The 18,425-nt window shown below is 42.2% G+C and overlaps 1 protein-coding gene across 1 annotated transcript in view; it reads right to left on the bottom strand.

Moving 5' to 3' along the window:
- MET (MET proto-oncogene, receptor tyrosine kinase) overlaps nucleotides 1-18,425 on the bottom strand; it is a 133,723-nt gene that overhangs the window by 43,676 nt on the left and 71,622 nt on the right. The window contains exons 6-10 of the mRNA XM_083182794.1: nucleotides 13,189-13,346; nucleotides 9,408-9,510; nucleotides 9,179-9,315; nucleotides 7,460-7,621; nucleotides 4,445-4,544 (exon numbers count right to left, since the gene is read on the bottom strand). Coding sequence (XP_083038920.1) covers nucleotides 4,445-4,544; nucleotides 7,460-7,621; nucleotides 9,179-9,315; nucleotides 9,408-9,510; nucleotides 13,189-13,346 — 660 coding nt within the window. The remainder of the gene's footprint in view (nucleotides 1-4,444; nucleotides 4,545-7,459; nucleotides 7,622-9,178; nucleotides 9,316-9,407; nucleotides 9,511-13,188; nucleotides 13,347-18,425) is intronic.

Genomic DNA, 18,425 nt, shown 5'->3' with positions numbered 1-18,425 from the left:
AAGGCTGAGGTCCATAAAGGCACCTTTCGCACCATTTTTGAGTTCTACATTACTGTCCTTTACCAGAGAAAGAAAACATGTAACATATATATGACCTGGAGTACAAAACTAAAATGTGTAGCATTGCTTTGTGTTAAAGAAGCATTTATCCTCAGTGAATGTGTTTTATTTCACTTTCTAATTTGGATTTACAAATACGTATTTCTTGTATTACTGATGTTTATTTGGTTTATTTTTGTGCTGAGTAATATTATAAATAAGACGGTAAACTATAGATTTGTCCCTAGTCTGACAATTAGGATGTCAGTGTTAAATGAATAAATCTAATCCAATTGAAGCAAAAAGTTTGACTTGCTGCTATACTAGGTATCCTATGTAATAAAAGGCGAACACTGCTCCTCACCTCTATGAGGGATATTCAAGTGTTTCTTAAATTGGCGGCCACTAGATGGGAATTTAAAGTGTCTCTGGAAAAAATTTCAAAAAGTGTCCCACTTATACACCCACATTGCACTAGCAGAGAGCCACCCTCTACCCCTAACACACCCACACAAGCAGTCTGTCACCCTCTGCATCTAACATATATATATAGTGTGACATTGGGTGAGTGATTCACAGAAGGGAAGTATGGTTTTAAATGAAGCAGGACACAATTGATCAGCTGAATTTAACAGTAAATAACTGGGAGCAGCAACTTGGCAAACTGTGAGATTTTCCAAAGTCATGTTTCATCTTGTTTCACAGGATGTGCTGGTTTTCTTCCCTAGAATGTTATTTGTGGACCAGCCCAATTTACACCATGTATCTGATAAACAAGACAGATTTCCCTGTCACTATAAAAATGGGTCAATGTATTTGAAAATAACAGTCTAATGGGTGCTGTAAATTATATTAACAGCATATTAAGAACACGGTGGTGCGGCACTCCAAGCCAATAATAAAGAAAACTAATGTACGCCAACTGGTATAACAACATTTCAATTTAAGAATAAAGTTTCATAATAAAAATAATTATAATAAGTTTAGGTTTTGCCCAAAGAACTTGAGATCTATTAAGAGCTGTGTTTTTAGCTCTTAACACAGAGTAAGATGAGGTAAATATAAATGATTAAAACAAATGTGGTGATACTGGAGCATGATGCTGGGATGTTACTGATATAAACAGCGCCAACAATGCATACCATTTGGTCTAAAAAAAACTGCAGTCATACAATTGCCTTGTACATAACGCAAGAGCTAACAAATCTCAAAACAGCATTATTTCCAAGTCAGGTATACATGAGACTTCAAAAATGTCTGGTCATATGATTAATGAGATATTCACAAAGGATTTCAATGCAGTAGCCCAGCATAGAAAATAAAATCCTTGTGACTCAGGTTTCAGAAAATGCCACTAGGTAGTAGGGGATTTGCTTATAAAACCCCTTTAAGTCATAGCGAGAATCCTCACTTTTTGCCAGGGCTCAGTCAAACTAAACTAGGTTTGCCTATGTTTTATTGACCATGATTTTTCCAGCAACCTTCGACCTGTGTATACAACCCAAGTTAACGCTGGATGGTGTGACCTGGGAATTTACTTCTTGGTTGCAACTAGAAGCATCTGATTGCCAGTTGGGACCGCCTGGGAGAGTTGGGGAAGCCTGTAGGAATCCTTCTGCAGTTTGTGCTACAGTTTTTAAAGGCAGCTAGCACACCCAAGTTACAGGGACAACTGCCTGTTGTGATGAGAGGTGTATGACATGTACAGTATGTGTGTGTTAGCCATCCCGTATCCTCTCCTGCGGCTGGGAGGTTAGGGATGGGTTTCGGGCGTAGTGTGCCGGGAGAGCCTCGGGGACGTTGCCAGGCAACAGCCCGAACTTCCGCTCTGTCACTTCCACTTGCCGGGCGTTGCGTCAACGTCCCTGAACTTCCACCCAGCAGCGTCCCATAGTGCGGCTGACGTCACTGGGGGGGGGGGGGGGCGGTAATTTTGAATAAATAGTCGGCGTCTGCTGGGAACAGACGCCGGTTATAGCTTCTTGGACCCTGCTGCAGCTTTGTCCTTGTGGTGTTCCTGTGGTCTCCTCCGGAGTTCCAGTCTCAGCTCTAGATAAGTCTGGGTTTTCTCTGCATTATTCCCTCTTCCCTTTTGCCCCTCGTATCATCTCTCTTCTTTACTGGGTATCTGCACTGTGGGGTTTGTTTCCTTGCAGTGCAAGGTATTGGGATAGAGGTTATTTTGTTACATCTTCTATGAATTGTTGCATTTATCATTTCATATATACCATCTTCTGTGCATTGTTGCCTTTATCATTACATATATACCACCCTTGTGCATTGTTGCATTTATATTTACTTATACACCACCACTGTGCATTGTTGTATCCGCATCTTGTCTCCCAAAGAGGGGTTTACGGCCTGCCCATTCTGGGGTTAGTTAGTCCTCCACTTGCCCTCTGATCGTCTCCGTGGATACGTTGTTCCTTCTAAAGACCTGGCGGCATTGGGGTTGGAGCCGGCATAACCAGCTCCTTCGAACGTGGCTGTTGTAGGTGTAGCCTAGTTCCTGCACTTATCCACGGACCATGGTTTAGGGGCAACAGAGTCAGGGGGCAGGCTGGTTGAACTCCCTTGGGGACTAACAGTGTGTGTGTATGAGTGTGTGACATGTATGAGCGTCTAAAAGGGAACTAACTATGAATTTCCAGGTTTCAGGTGTAGTGTGAATGGTGGTCAGCCAACAAACACATGGGTTTTTGCTAAAGTGAATAACCTGGGTCTAAGCAGGGAATTCCCTGATCACATGTCCACCATCGGTAATAAAAAACTGATGACTACAGCACTGTATGATAGGAAACATTGATTCTTAACCAATTCCTTCAATTTAATGTCCATACTTCTCTACATTGGCAATGACTGTTCTGTGCATTATTAGTTCCCAATAGAGTTTGGAGATTCAGGTTAACTGTATTTGACATTTGCTGTTTGGTACTCCCTGATTAATAAGGTAATAGGTCATTTTGGGTCTTATTACTGAGTTGCAAGACATGTAAAGGTGCAAAAGATTCACCAGAAACAGATATCCCCTTCACCATACATGCACATGATTCAGAATCACACAGAGCTTTTGATACCTGCCAGAGACATGCCCATAACTCTCCCATAAGTCAGGGTGGTTGCATGCAGTCGCTTTACTACCACACAGTTTACGCCATAACACTCTATATAGCAGAAGGACAGATCCAATAAAGCTACATCTGAGTCAGAATAAGAAACTGCTGCTGGTTGACTAGATGACAGCATCACATGTGGGCATGCTGGCAACTGCCACCAGGTGACTAGGGGACAGTGCACTTCCCGAATGGGGGGTTACTGTGCGCACCACGGGGAAAGGTGGGAAAAGCCGGGTGATCACGTGCAGGGGATATATTCAAGAAGGTAGGACTTTGGATGCTAATCAGCAGCACCAATCTTCTCCCACTGTCTGCATTCACTGACAGGAAGGAAGTAGATGGACATTGCTGGTCAGTATCCGCCTACTTATCATTTAGTTGGAGAGAACTTTCTCCCTATACCTGAATGACTAGTTGGAGAAAAGGGCCAACCGTTTTTGGACATTTTCAGCATGTGGGAGCAAGCGGCTGAATATAATTTGCTCCCAAATTCAAGAAAGATTATCATTCTGGTGTATGGTTAGAATAAGATGCATAGGATTTCATGGCGTATTGAGACACTGTGAGGAATATTAACAGCATTTACTGTATCTGCAACAGTTTTTGCATGATCAGGATGGAGACACCAATTTAGTTTAGCATTACTTATATATATTCCTTGAAATACACTGAGAAAGAAAATCGGGTGAAATCGGCCCCAATCACATGTTTATGACATCCGATCTGATGCGCGGTACCGCGTGCATCGGACTGGAGTTGTAGATCAGATGGGCTGCACAGAAGATAGCCCCCGTTATGTATTGCATCCGATAAGGTCCAATACTAGGTGTGTGACAGCTTTGCCGCACTGCTGGCACACACCTATCTGCAGATTGGGGAAGCACTGGGTAGGATAGGCGCTCCTCACGTTTACAATCCCTGACGGGTGGCATTCGGCGGGCTGGACATTAAAAAAAAACATATAAAAAAATGGGCGGCTGCTGATTCTTTGGAATGTTTTTTTTTTTATTCTCCAGTTCCCTGCCTGCAGTTCCTCAGGAGTTTTACTTGCTGTAAATTGCTTACAATTTATCACATGTAAAAATGGCACATCAAGTACCAAATCGTCTGTAAACTCTCCCGGGGAGCTCAAGTGTAATTGGGGCTGACTTGTCCCTTGGACAAGTCGGACTAATGTATGGGGGCCTTTAGCCTTGTTTTTTATTAAGACTGCCTTCTTTTAAACATACAAATAATTTACACTTATGCAAATATTGTACTATATATTATGGTAAATTAAGAACACTCACCATATTGTACATTATTTCTGGATCAGACAGCATGATTACCATTTGCGGTGATGCTACTGTATTTAAATATTTTCCATGAACTGTAATTGTGCTTCCACCACTGCAAGTAATCAGAAACATTTTTTTTTTAATTAATTTCTTGCCAATAAATATTAAATATTATTTGACGCAACAATACAATTCCAATTTATGAAACGAAACATGATTAAAAAAACGTTTTCTTTTCAACCTTCCCAAATATGTGATTAGCACTGAGTCGGTGCCAAAACAGGAGACAAAGGGGGGTACTCAATCCCAATGCCCAATGGCATTGAAGAGGCAGATCGACAGAAAGGGCCCGACTTTAAAGGGCCCGGTTTTCCGATAATGGCCGTGAATTGTCGTGTTCATGGGTGAATCTTGACAATCCACGGCCGTTTTTGCGGACACTCCCCTTTTCTCTGATCACCAAGCGGGACATCGAATCCCTCCTGGTGATATGCTGTCAAGTAAAACGAAAACGGGCCAGGGTCACGGCTGCCAGGACGGATCGACAGCGGTGACCCGGAATTGATTACCCCCTGAGCTTGCAATACTTACAAAGACCATGTTCAGGTAAGATTAACAATCCCTGGAAAGGGCTTAATGAAACATCTGCAACATGTGTAACAATTTCTGTAAATACCTAGGCTTAAACCCCCTAAACATGGGGTGGCTGCAGCCCCATGCTGAGTGAGGTGCTTAAGCTACTGTATCTGTACTAAGCAGGGTTTTGCCTATGCTTCTAGGCAAAACCCTGAGATCTCAGGTGGGTAGACAGTGCATGCACTGTTTATCTTTGCGGGCGACGTGCGGGACTGCGCATCACCATTGCTGTGGGGCATACACACTGAGTGATCCATGTTTTATTTCTAAGCGGTCAGATCGCTTAGAAATAGGTTGTATGGCCCATGTTTATGCCCCATTAGTTTAAAGACTAATGGTGTCCATACACTAATGCAATATTGCATACAATCATTTAATTTCGACCATATCTGTTTGATAAATCAAATGATTGTATGCACATTTTGTGTACCATACGACATGATGTGCAGCCCGCCGGTCAAATCTCACGTCGATACATTGGCAGTAGGGAAGCCAATCCCGGAGCATTTTTTCAATCCCGGATTTCGGGATTGAAAAATGCCTAATCCCGGGATTCCCGGGATTGGCTTCCTTAATTTAAAAAACGCACCCCGGCCGCCCCGCATATTTACTTACATGTGGGCTGGGGTGTGGTGCGCCCGGGTGTGTGGGTGGGCAGCCAGCCGGCCGGGTGTCTGTGGAGCCAGGCAGCCGGGTGGGTTGGCAGGCGTCAGGGGAGCCGGCGGGTGGATGGGCGGGGAGCCGGCCGGATGGATGGGCGGGGAGCCGGCCTGGAGGGTGGGTGGATGGGCGGGTAGCGGCTAGCGGGGCGGGCAGCGAGGCGGGGGTGGGGGGGGGGGGCGGGCTTCTGGGGAGCCAGCCGGGTTGGTGGGCAGGGGCAAACGCATGCTGCACAGAGCCACACTGGCTCTGTGCAGCTGCTTGGCCTGCGCAGCGTGACCTCTGTACTCGCCACGCTGCGCAGGGATGTACTTCCGGGGAAGGGAGAAGCCGGGCAGTGTCTGAGCACACGCTCAGACGCTGGCCGGCATTAGACTGCGCATGCGCACTCTAATCCCGAAATCCCGGGATTGGAAACTCCAATCCCGGGATTGAAATCCCGGCGTTTTAGGGGCCAAATCCCGGGATCCCGCCGATCCCGATCCCGGGATTGGCCACCCTAATTGGCAGGTATTCAATGCGGCCGGCGAGGAGGTTAAACAGCGAGGATCGCTGGTTTAACCCCTGCGCCGGCCGCTCACCCTATTCAACGTTCTGGGGAAATCCTCGCCTTCACAGAACAGCGAGGATTCCCCAAAACAACGAGACCCGCAGCTAATGCAGAAAACTGGCGTATGAGGGGGCTGCGTTGAATACTGACAGGGTGAGTGGTGACAGCGAGCAGGAAGCTCTGCTCGCTGTCGCCGCTCGCCCACAGCATTGAATACCCCCCATTATGTGCTGCAAATAGCAATATCCCATGTGAAAAGCAAATTTCCCCCATAGAATCTGATTGGTTGCTGTGGGCAACTTTTAATTTGAAAGCTTTAGTAAATTTACACCTAAATAACCCAAAAGAGAAACTAAGAGCCTGATTTGCTACACTGTGTATATTCGCAGCCTAGCGAGCAGGTAAATGCCACCCCCCCTCCCACCGAACAAATACTCTCACTAGCATGCGAGGGGATGTGTATGCAAACACATCCCCTCGCATTTGTCCGCACGGGGGGAAATCATTTGATGGTTGCTCACCATCGAATGATTTTACCACTGTTTTGCTAAACCTGGACTGACTTTTCCCAGCCCCGAATTCGGTGACTATCGGGCATTGGAAAAGTCAGTCGGTCGTGTGTACATAAGCAGCGATATTGTGTGTCAGATAACATAACTGTGCACCTGTTTCCACATAATATTTAAGGGTTTACAGTAAAGTCTTCAAATAACTAAAAAATGAACTTTTTTATTCAGAATTTTTTTTACTGAAAATATTAAAGATGCCAAAGATTGCACAAACATGCGTATACTGTAGGTCTGTGGGGAGGCTGTTACCTTACAGTACTTGTTTCTACAATTTACTAAGCACAGTATGGGGCAGAAAACACTCCTAGCCTAATGAGGAACTCCATTAGCACAGCTTACGCTGTACACTCCCGCTGGCTGCATAATAAATTGCTGCATGTCTTAATCACCGATTTGTGTTTCTGGGTATAGGGCGATGTAGGAGTCACTGAATAAGCATGGTAACACACAGCAGTGGCTACAATGACAAATCTGCATTAAAAGTAATACAATGAAGTACTGTAGTGTGACAAATAGCACTCGAGGGGTATTTATATCTAACTGTATACATTGCACAGGTCGGTTACATTTCATTTCCCATATTAATTGTCATCATAAAACAGAATTGTTTACCTAAGAAAAGACTTTGTTGGGTACATTTTAAGAATCACAGGATCATCTTTATATGTAAACTTAGTACTTGCTTCACGTCGGGCATTGTCAATTTTCAGTGTAACGTGATATGTGTCCATTCTGTTAGTTGGTGTATAGCACTGAATGGCTGTACTGGACACACTGGAAGAGAAACAAGGGATACATTGTGCAAAAATCAGAGTAAAGCTAGCCATACATCTACAATTCAATTGTCAGATTGGGCTGGTTGGAACAAAATCCTGGTATTGGATGAGAGCAAATGACAGTTGACCATTTGCTTTGAAATGCTGGAAAACTGCCAAAAACTGTCATTCAGCTAATACCAGGTTTCTGCTCCAATCAGACAGATCTGACAATCGATCTGTAGATGTATGGCCAGCTTAAGTGGGGAGGTTCTAGCACATTTAACATGAAGTAAAAAATGCAAGTGTGGAAGAAAGAATAACTTTGTAACATTATTAACAGAACTAGAATTGAAGACTTAATGGGCCTGGTACAGACCTGATAGGTGGGCTGTGAAACTTCGGAGCCCAGTGGTCAGGTAAACGGCGTGCACAAAGGGGAAAACCATTTGCAATCACTCACCTTCCAATGGTTTTCCCCCTGTTCGCAGCCCACGAGTAAGACTAGTCTGCTGATGTCACCGACCCTCACTCCCTCCCAACGACCGGGCAATGCCGGAATTTTCCCGGGCACTCCCTTAAAAAAGCACCTGTCACCCAACTTTCGGATGGCCATTGCTGGCTTTATTCACACAGACAGCTCACACATGTGCACTGCAGACCATGTGCATGCATGGTTGTCCAATAAGAGCTAAATCGGGCCCTATATACTAATCAGAAATTACATCATATTTTAAATGAGTATTTTCATTTCACCTGTTATCACTGTAATGTATACTTTGACCATAAATAAAGCTACTTAATATTCTTATAGCGGACAAATTGCATTTACAATTAAAATAAATGTGCGTTAAATCATTTAAAGACACATCTATCTACATATACCTATAGAGAATGATTGGCACACACATTAGCGACCCAACCCAGCTTCACACAGGATTTACATGTACTACAACCTATATTCACTTTCCGTATCTGTATAATGGTAATGCAATATTTATAGGCACACATGGGGTGGCAGGAGGCAGAGGCACTCATGGGGAGGCTGGTCGGAGGCACAATTGAGGAGGCAGTGGTCAGGGGAATTCATGGGGATGGGGGTAGAGGTACATATAGGAAGGGAAGATGATAGTTGCACATAGGGATGTAGGAGGTAGAGGCACTCATGGGGAGGGAACAGAGGCACTCATGGGAAAGAAATGCTTATATTACTTATGGCTCATGGACGAAGATGGAGGAGCATTAAGAAGAGATGAAGCGGGTACATCTGTGAAGGATATACTGTGATATTTTCTGAAGCCTTTTAAGAGAGCACAGCTACTGAAGTACCACTCTTGGTCCACTGTGTTCAATGTAGAGCATTACCATTCTTCTCTTACAGAAATTGGCACTCTTACTAAAATCATAACTGTGCCGCTCCCTATTGTCATAGATTAATGTTTTATACACCTAAGCATTCCTAGACAAATTATCTTAGAAATGGTGAAAACCACATCAAAGTCTGTACTCTCAAGATTAGCCCAAACAGACAGACAGACACTTATCAGGGACTATACACAGTAATTATATATCTTACCTTTTGATATTGCAAAGCTGGTCCCCAATATATACCTTTCTGTCCTTTCCACTGCTCAAATAATCTCCTTTTAGGGTAAGCAATGTTTTTCCTGACATTGGTCCATAAACTGGTGTTATACCGGTTATCACAGGGTTCTTGTAAAGCAAAAAAAGTAATAATTTCAGATAATGCTAAATAATACAATTTATGTATATTATTTATTATTGCATAAAGGACATGTACTTACAATATATGAGAATTTGCTGAAGGTGACGGTCTGTTTTCCGTTTGACACACTACTACTTATGTTAAATTTTGTGCTAACTTCTTTCCCAATTTTACAGACCAGCCTGAAAACAAGACATTCATTTTTAGTTATTGCAACACAGATTGATGGCTCTTTTTGCCCCACCCTCCCCAAGTATCTGGTAATTAGGTTCATACACATGATGAGATTTTGGCTATGTACAATTTTGACTATGCAATTTCCCTTGAACTCCCCAGAGCCCAGAACTGTACAATAGTGACTAGTGACTATATTTACTTGAGATTTTGTCTATGGATGATTTTGACTATGCTAGAACACTGTATACAACATAGGGCAGTATTCAATGTGAAATTTTCTCCGTGCATGGCGAGAGATTTTTTCTCTCGCCATGCACTCTCCGTGTTCCGGAGCCTCCTGCTCCCCCTATTCAACGTGTTAAAGACTCGCCGCCACTCGCGGCGAGTCTTAACCCCTGCAGCGGACGAGCGTCCGCGGCAGGGAGCTGTCAGGGAGCCGGGGGACGTAGCAGCCAAGAGAGATTAAAGTCTCTCTTGGCTGCTGCAGGGGATATGGGGAGGGGAGCAGGGCTCCCCTGGACCCAGGCAGCACAGGCTGCCCCCCCCTATAGCCAGCGGGGGACCCAGTATTCACTGTACCCGAACGTGCATCGGGTGCAGTGAATATATGAATATCTAATGAGCGGCTCGAGCGCTCCGGCCCCCTGCTGGCTGCACTGTGTAAAAAAAAAAAAAATGTAAAAAAATATTTTTTTTAAAATTAAATATATATTCATGTGCTATAGGCACATGAATAAAAATAACATGGCCCTTCACAGAAAACAAAAACCTGATTTTTTTACACCAAAATTAAAAAAAAACACCCTTTTAGTTTAAAAGTTCACATTCCTGCTCTCCATCAAAAGATGGAGAATTTCTACACGGAGAGAGACGGCGAGAATCACTTAGAAAGACGGAGAATATTTCACATTGAATAGGGTGGCTCGCCTTTGGAGAAAAAAAAACCTATCTCCACCGCGTGAAAAGCACAAACTCTCCAGAAATCACAGCGAATTTTTCTCATTGAATACTGCCCATAGTCAATATTAGCTTGCCTGCACGGTCTATTTTTTCTTGCGATACTGATCCTGCTGAGGAGTGCATCAGCATCCCAAGCTGTATACACACTGCGATTTGTGCTATCTTTTCTTCCGATTTTGACTATATAGCAGGGTCGCCTACTTTAAACGTCTCCTCTCTGAGAGAAACCCGAAGAGGAGACTGTCAGCAGTAGATGTCAGTAACAAGACATTGGTTCCTCCAGCACACTGAATATTATTAGAAGCCAATCTTGAACACTACATGATAATAGAATTCAGAGATATTGGTTACATATACCTGCGCAGGTGTATGACATGCCCCCAAGCCGCGTCATCAAGCCCCCCCCAGTACTGCAAATCCCACAATTTGTCGTTATTTTAAGAGGGGCTAAATTATGTGATTTGCATCTTTATCTCCACCCCCTCCTGCTGCGGCCAAGGAGATTGCTGCCAGTATCCGGGAGGGTTGCCCACGTTTCTGTGGGGGCTGGGAGGGGGGCCTGATTTTCTATATAGTCAAAATTGGAAGCTTTGAGAGAAAGAAAGGGGAATAGTTATCAAAAGCAACCAATCAGTTTCTAACGTTCACTTCCTAGACTACACTAGATAAATGACAAAGGGCCAGATGCACTAAGCTTCAAAAGTGATAAAATAGAGAGTGGTAAACAACCAGCCAATCAGCTCCTGCCTGACAGTCTGTGACATGGCAGATAGGTGCTGATTGGCTGGCTGTTTATTACTTTCCATTTTATTACTTTTGAAGCTTAGTGCATCTGGCCCAGAAACTGATAAGCTGCAATGGGCAACGTCTCTGCTTCATCTCTCTCCAAGATGTGATACATCTCCCCTTTTTTGTGGCAGCTAACAAATACAGGTTGAGTATCCCGTATCCAAAATGCTCGGGACCAGGAGAATTTTGGATAACGGATTATTCCGTATTTCGGAATATTTTAATATTTCAATTATGTATTTTGAAGTATCTTGCATGTATGCTGTATAAACACATAAAATACACACAAATATATTTTATTACCACATAAAATACACAAATATATTTTATTTGTTCAAAAAACAAGGTTTCAAAACATGAAACAAAATTTGTGTACTATCTGAGATATTGAATTTGAATGCCAAGCAATCATTGTCTTGCACATATATAGTGCCAGTTACATATCATGTCCTCAGTAGTGCTGTTACAAATGTCCCCAGTGAGTTTTTAGCAAAAAAAATATTTTTTTTTTTCACTTTCTGGAATGTATGGTTTTCGGAATAATTCGGATAACGGATACTCGGATACGGGATACTCAACCTGTATTGTTGTAACCTGAAGGAATCTCGAGTCAGTGACATGGTAGCTGACAGAGATCTAGGAAATGTAGTCTGACAACCACACCAGAGATGTAGGGGTAAACAGTAGCTTGCTTCTCTGTCATTTTGTCCTTACTACAATATTGGTGCTTTGGACCCTAATATTTTAAAACACTAATAACCACAATAGCAAAACGCTGCATATTTTTACATTTACTATTGAGAATTTTTCCCCTAGAACTTTCTCTATTTTATCAGTCACAGGATTGTTGCTTTTAATCTATACTGGTAATTAGAATTCTATCTATTAGATATTTGCCACTTAAAAGGCCTCAGTAATGTGGGCTATATGATCTTCACTAGAATGTTATCTGTGCTGTATCTTGGTCACTAGAATACAGTACTATCAGTATTGCACAATGGTCCTAAATCTTTGCATCACAATTAGCATGTATCTCATAGACAAGGTCACAAATTTTAGTAGGGCCTTTTTTAGATTGGATAAGGATCAGTAAACCAAGTGCCTCCAAGTATCAGCCATATACCCCAACAGTTCAAATCCATTAAATGGGACAAGGGGCAAATCCATTTAATTGGGACAATGGTAGACTGCTATGTGAACAAGGTATGGGGAATGTGAGAGATTGTCCAATGCCACCTCAACCCCCAAATAACCATTATTAGCCAGATGTACCAATAGCACTGTTCTGCATTGGAACAAACCTCCCAATATCTCACCATGGTACAGACATGACAGTGGGATGGGTATTGCCCTCATATCAGGACAGTCGGTGGTATAGCTTAGTATTAAACTTGCTATGATAATTAAGACTTTGAAATACTATTTTCGGTACTTATGTATTATCTGGGCTCCCATGTTAAATGTACCCCATTTTTTCATACCCCTACTATCCAACTACGCATGGAGTTGATTTTATATAGTGTGGCGAGCACAGCGAGCCACCGTGCCCGAAGCGTGGCGAGCGCAGTGAGCCCCGCGAGGGGACACGGTCTCATAAGAAAAACGGGATCCCAGATATTACATAAGTACCCTATTTTCTTATATTCATTAAAACCACATACACAGCTAATTAAAATATTATCTATAGAAATTTGTGTAATGTCTTAAACACTACCGCTCCTGGTGCTTAGATAACTTATATGAAAAACCATAAATATGGGTCTCTATTTGAACCAGTGTACTTCCCGCTGCAAGGTATTAGTGGATTATCTATATTTGCATAACTCATGTAACAATTCAAGGGCCCACCAAAGTCTTTAGCATATGATGCAGGTGTTATTCTAGTTTATTTTCTGACCATGTTTGAAACTTGAATATTGAAAATAAAATCTTACTTGTTTTGGTTGCTGTTTTTACCATCTATTTTACAGTTATTTTTTCCAATAAGAACTGAAGTATCTCTAAAGCCAAACTTATCCTTGTTTAGAACAAAATCCCATCCACATATTGTTAACGCAGTGCCACCATCGAAAGGAGCAGAAGCGGGAAATATCTGAAATACAAAAACCACACTTGGTTATGGAAAAAGATATTGTATGATCATGTTACATGATGAGAGATGGAGTTCCCAATCACAATCCTCAAGACATACTACCAGTCCAGGTTTTAATGATAGCCATCTTTGCGTACAGGTGACTTATGGTGTGTACACACGGTAGATGTGCCTTAAGATCCTATCCACGATCTGGTCAAATAGGATCGTGGATAGGATCTTAAGGCACATCCGATTTGCATCCTATCTTGACTATATAGTGCAGATCTGCACTATATAGACAAGGCAGCCAAGACTTTCTGGCTTCCGATACATGAACGCGCATCGGGATCGGATCGGGATCGCAAGGGTTAAAACCCTTGCGATCTGCATCCGATGTTGATCCGATGCCGATCCGATGTTGACTATATCGTCAACATCGGAAAGGAAATCGGACCGTGTGTACACAGCATTAGTGTAAGTAGTACCTCAGTTATTTTGATTAAAAAATGTTTGCTCAAACGTAGATCTCACTAAAAAACGTAACTGTTACAGTGGCTTGAGTACTGAGTGTGGGAAAGTACTGGCCTTAGTTAAATATGTGAACACTGAATAGTAAATTTGTGCTTTTTCCAGTACATTACATTTCAGAAAAGAGTGAAAAAGTAAATGGACATACACACTGCTAATGACTGTGATGTCATTAGTGATAAAGGGTAGAGAGATAAAGTACCAGATAATCAGCTCCTAATTACTGTTTGAAAAACGGCAGTTAAGAGCTGATTGGATGGTGCTTTATCTCTCTACACTTTATCACTCTGGGGCTTAGTACATTTTCCCCAAAGGCACATTTTTGTCATTTATGACATCATAAAAATATAGTTGATTAATTAGATCTTTATATAATAACAATAATATGTACTTGTGGAGCTAATGAAATTATTGAATGTAAAACGACACAACTATTTTTTGTAACCTGAAAAGACTTTGGGGGAAGAATGAATTACAGGGAAGGAAGTCCAAAACATGTTCAAGTCAACGAAGTATATATAGGACAAAGAAAAGCTGTATTCCGATGTCTGAGAGCACACCCCACACACACTGGATTTCTTCCTCTGGACTTTGTTTACCTCCTATTCTTTCTGTAGTAAAGAGACGTACGCCAAGCTGCGCAGTGACAATTATCAGAGGAAGGGCTTCTTGTATATTGTAAATTGTGTTAAAATTACAATGGTGGGAAAAATACAAATGTGTGTAGATGATTTTAGGGAAGCTGTGCCAATGAAAGTCATTATGTGATATCTGTATAGCATTTATGTTACTCTATAACAATCAACAATTGACCATTAAAGCATAGTAAATAAATATTAAAACTTCCAACATGACTTATTCCTGCTATTTGGTTTTATTTATTCCTTTGGTAGATAATATAATTTACAGCAAGGGCTTCATGTTAGCCTTAGCTTCCCTGATGTGCAAAAAGACTGGTGTAAGTGACTCTGCTAGTGCGCACTAGGCTGCCAATGTGGTATATCCCTTCAGGTGCCCTCCCACCTGTACAAATTGATACAAAAGACAAAGGTTTTGGGATAAATCCACTATCAGCGCCACTACTGAGGAAGGGTAATATTAAAAGGAGATATACGTTCCTTATAATTAAATACCGTTCCTCTTCTCCGTATATGTCACTCGAGAATTCAATCGAAATGACAGGCAATTTTCAATATATCTTTCAGGATGTCGTCCTGTCCCCGGGGTATTTCGTCCAGTGTATATGCAAGAAAATGTGCAAAGGAGATGCATATAGTGCAATGACCCAGATCAAATTGAGAACTCCTTTTGGGGAAATTCTCAAATGAAGCGCGGATTGAAGGGATAGCGCTCTGTCCTGTCCGGATTCAGTCCAATGCAGTGTCCCCCCTGCTGGTAATCGCGTCCTCCGTTCTCCTCAGTGCCTCCACAGACCCGTACACCAACGCGTTTCAATCGCTAACTGCGATCTTTTTCAAGAAAAATACATTTACGGAAATCTATCGAAAGAGTGTCAACAATAACTTTCCGAGTAGTCAAATAATTTAGGGGTCTTTTTTTCCTTGTTTAGAGTTGTCTCCAGCCAATCCATTTGGAATATATTATGTAGCTTCCCTTTAGAAAGGGCAAGAGAGGGGCTAAGGGAGAATCCAATTTTGTAAAATGGCTTTGCGAGCTACTGGCCATAAATAATTGGTCATGGACCAATAACCTAGAGCATCCCTGCAAGTGTTCCGAGGCACCCCAGAAAAGGTCTTATTCTACTGGAGGCAAAGACAAGGGCGCCGAAAATGAGAGCTGGTTTTCAGAAAAAACTGCTGCTCAATTTTAGGGGTAGTCAATCCCTAACAAATAAAACCAAGGCAAAAAAGAATACGAGAGCAGCGCTTTTAACTACAATGAATGACACACCTACTCTTAAAATATAATATTATTTATGTAGAAAACACATATTAATACAATTTTAAATCAAATATACTTAAAAATAGAAATAAAAATAAATATAAAAACTGATTGAATTGCTCACTCCTGGATAGAATTAAAGTGCAGAATATCACTGGCTCAATGAAGTTGATATGATGTAGGTGCATATTACCAAGGGACTTGATGGTAGGTCACTGTCACTGTCCGTGGATGTTTGAAATAAGTAAAGTGTCACAAGTCCTCTCTATACGTATGTCTACTGATGTGGTGCCACTGGAGGAATCTGTGAGATGGTCCAGATGTTAGATCCCGAGTACCCCAAAGGTCCTCTCTGGTGGTGCGTTGCCCCCTGGAACCGCTGGAGGAAGCACAATGGGACAACAAGGTGGAAATTGATGGTCCTTATTGAGGTAGTTTTTGGTGGTAAATTACACCTGTGGGATTTCACCCGGGGGCATCCAAGTAGCAAATGGTAGGTCAGGAACCGCTATGAGTCCCGTGGTTAATCTCCATGGTTTGGGCAGTGATCAAGTTGAACCGCATGGTAAAGTGTTGGTCCAGGAGCCAGAGAGCAAGTCCAGGAGTGAGGAAACATCTGACACGTCTCACTACTGGCTGGAGCTTTATCAAAGGTGAACACAGTTTGGGAACCACTGACAAAGACCTGTAGCATGCATCATATCTGCCAAATGTCTACTAGAACATTATAATGCAGTTATGATTTTGACAGAACCCTCAAATCTGGATTGCCTTCTGTAATCGGAACAGTTGGGAGGATGATATTATGGCATTTATCTCACTATACTCACTCTGCGTATGTACTCTGCGGTAGGCAATAATAAGGGTGCTGTTGTACATGTACTCTGCGGTAGGTAATAATAAAAGTGCACTACCTAACTAGCAAAGACTAGGGCCATCATTCATAAATAATACAGTTTTACTTTCCAACAGAAGATATTTAAGCAAGAATACATGGACTTATTCGGCATTAATCATTTATCAATAAGCAAGACTTTAAGTTCCATTAAATATTCACCTCATTCTTCAACTGGGCATGAGACTTTTGGACAGCAGGATTTGCCAATAAGTGTTCCCAGTCTTACACCTAGTACACTCTGCTAAATATAGACTATAAATTCCACAAAATGCAAATGTCAAAGTGCACAATTTTATCCAATCAATTGAAATACTCACATATCAACCTACATTTAGGGTCATTTTGGCATTACATACCAATTAGTGCTGAAAATAATGAATCATAAAGTGCACATCACTTAATGACGTATTTGAGTTTTCAAATACTAAGCACAGTAAGGAAATGATTAATGTTGCACAATAAAATTCACACACATCTGTCAGTATCACAGCATCCTGCTGCACCGCAAATAAAGGACTAAGCGTTTCTATTGCTTTGAAATATATCACTGTCATAAGGATTTATTGTTTTAAGATGATCGCTGATTTGCATAGCACTGCCTAAAGTACAGATGGGCTTGAATCCTAATTATGAAACAAATGGCATGTTTTACTGTACGGGGTCCCAACTAAACACTGGAGAGTGCCAGCAGGAGAAAAAATGCGAACATTCTGGCAGTAAGTAAATACCTTCCAAATAAACTTCAGAACACTGTAAAGCCACTTAGACCCACGAAACCAATAGGGTATTACAGAAAAACAAATATAAATTTTTATTTTGTATGTAGCAAAGTACAGCATACAATACTTAACAGCAGGATACCAAGGCCCTTATTCTGATCGGTGCGGATATTCCCGAATTCTTACGGTGCGGTCCGCACGCCACGCTGTGCTGCCGCGTGCGGCCATCGTCCGTAGAAACGCCCACGTGTCCTCCGCATTCGGACGGACTCACTCTTTAAGAACAGGGCGTGTTTACGGACGACATACAAACCATGCGTGTGCGGGGGAAACACTCAGATTCTGCACGGTATTACAGAGTATGCACGGGAATACCGCATCCGAACGGATGGCAAGCGGTCCGTCCGCACGGAAGCGGTGTATTTACGCAAAACTACCCACTATTATGTCTATTCTGCAATACATCACAGGACCCACTTATTCAATTACCTATCCTCATAAAAAAATGTTTATTTGTTAATTAGTACATGTAGAATACACATGTGTATTGATAGTATTTATATTCAGTGATGTCCATTCTTAGCAGTTTAAAAGTGTGGGACAAGTACAGCATATGTGTGTGTTTAGTAAAGGTTCCTTGAAGCAGCAATGGTTTCAATTAAAGCACTGACAAGCGTCCTATTAGTGAGTAATGAGTAAAGGAGTCGATTGTATTGGGTTCAGGTGTTAATGCTTGTAGTCATTAGGCGTTCCGTTCGCCTACCGCAAGACCGAGTGGTTTCCGCAAAGCAATACTTGACTTATGGACACCGCACATTTCTATCGGTTTTGTTCGCGTGCATTCGGAGTGCTATCCGAATGCACGCCCCCCAACATAAGTGTACTCCCCCGTGTCCGCCCATGTTTCCTCCCAGTTTTGCCCACTTTTAAACTACGCCCATGTGTCATTCCGCATGACGCCCATAATACGCCCATATTTCCAGACTGATTGCGGTGCACAGTTTTGTACGGGATTTGGCCGAACAGGTACGGAGTCAATGCGTGGCACAT

The sequence above is a fragment of the Crinia signifera genome, chromosome 4, assembly GCF_055691185.1.
Source record: "Crinia signifera chromosome 4, ASM5569118v1, whole genome shotgun sequence".
NCBI classification, from domain to species: domain Eukaryota; kingdom Metazoa; phylum Chordata; class Amphibia; order Anura; family Myobatrachidae; genus Crinia; species Crinia signifera.
This window is presented reverse-complemented; position numbering and strand designations above follow the sequence as displayed.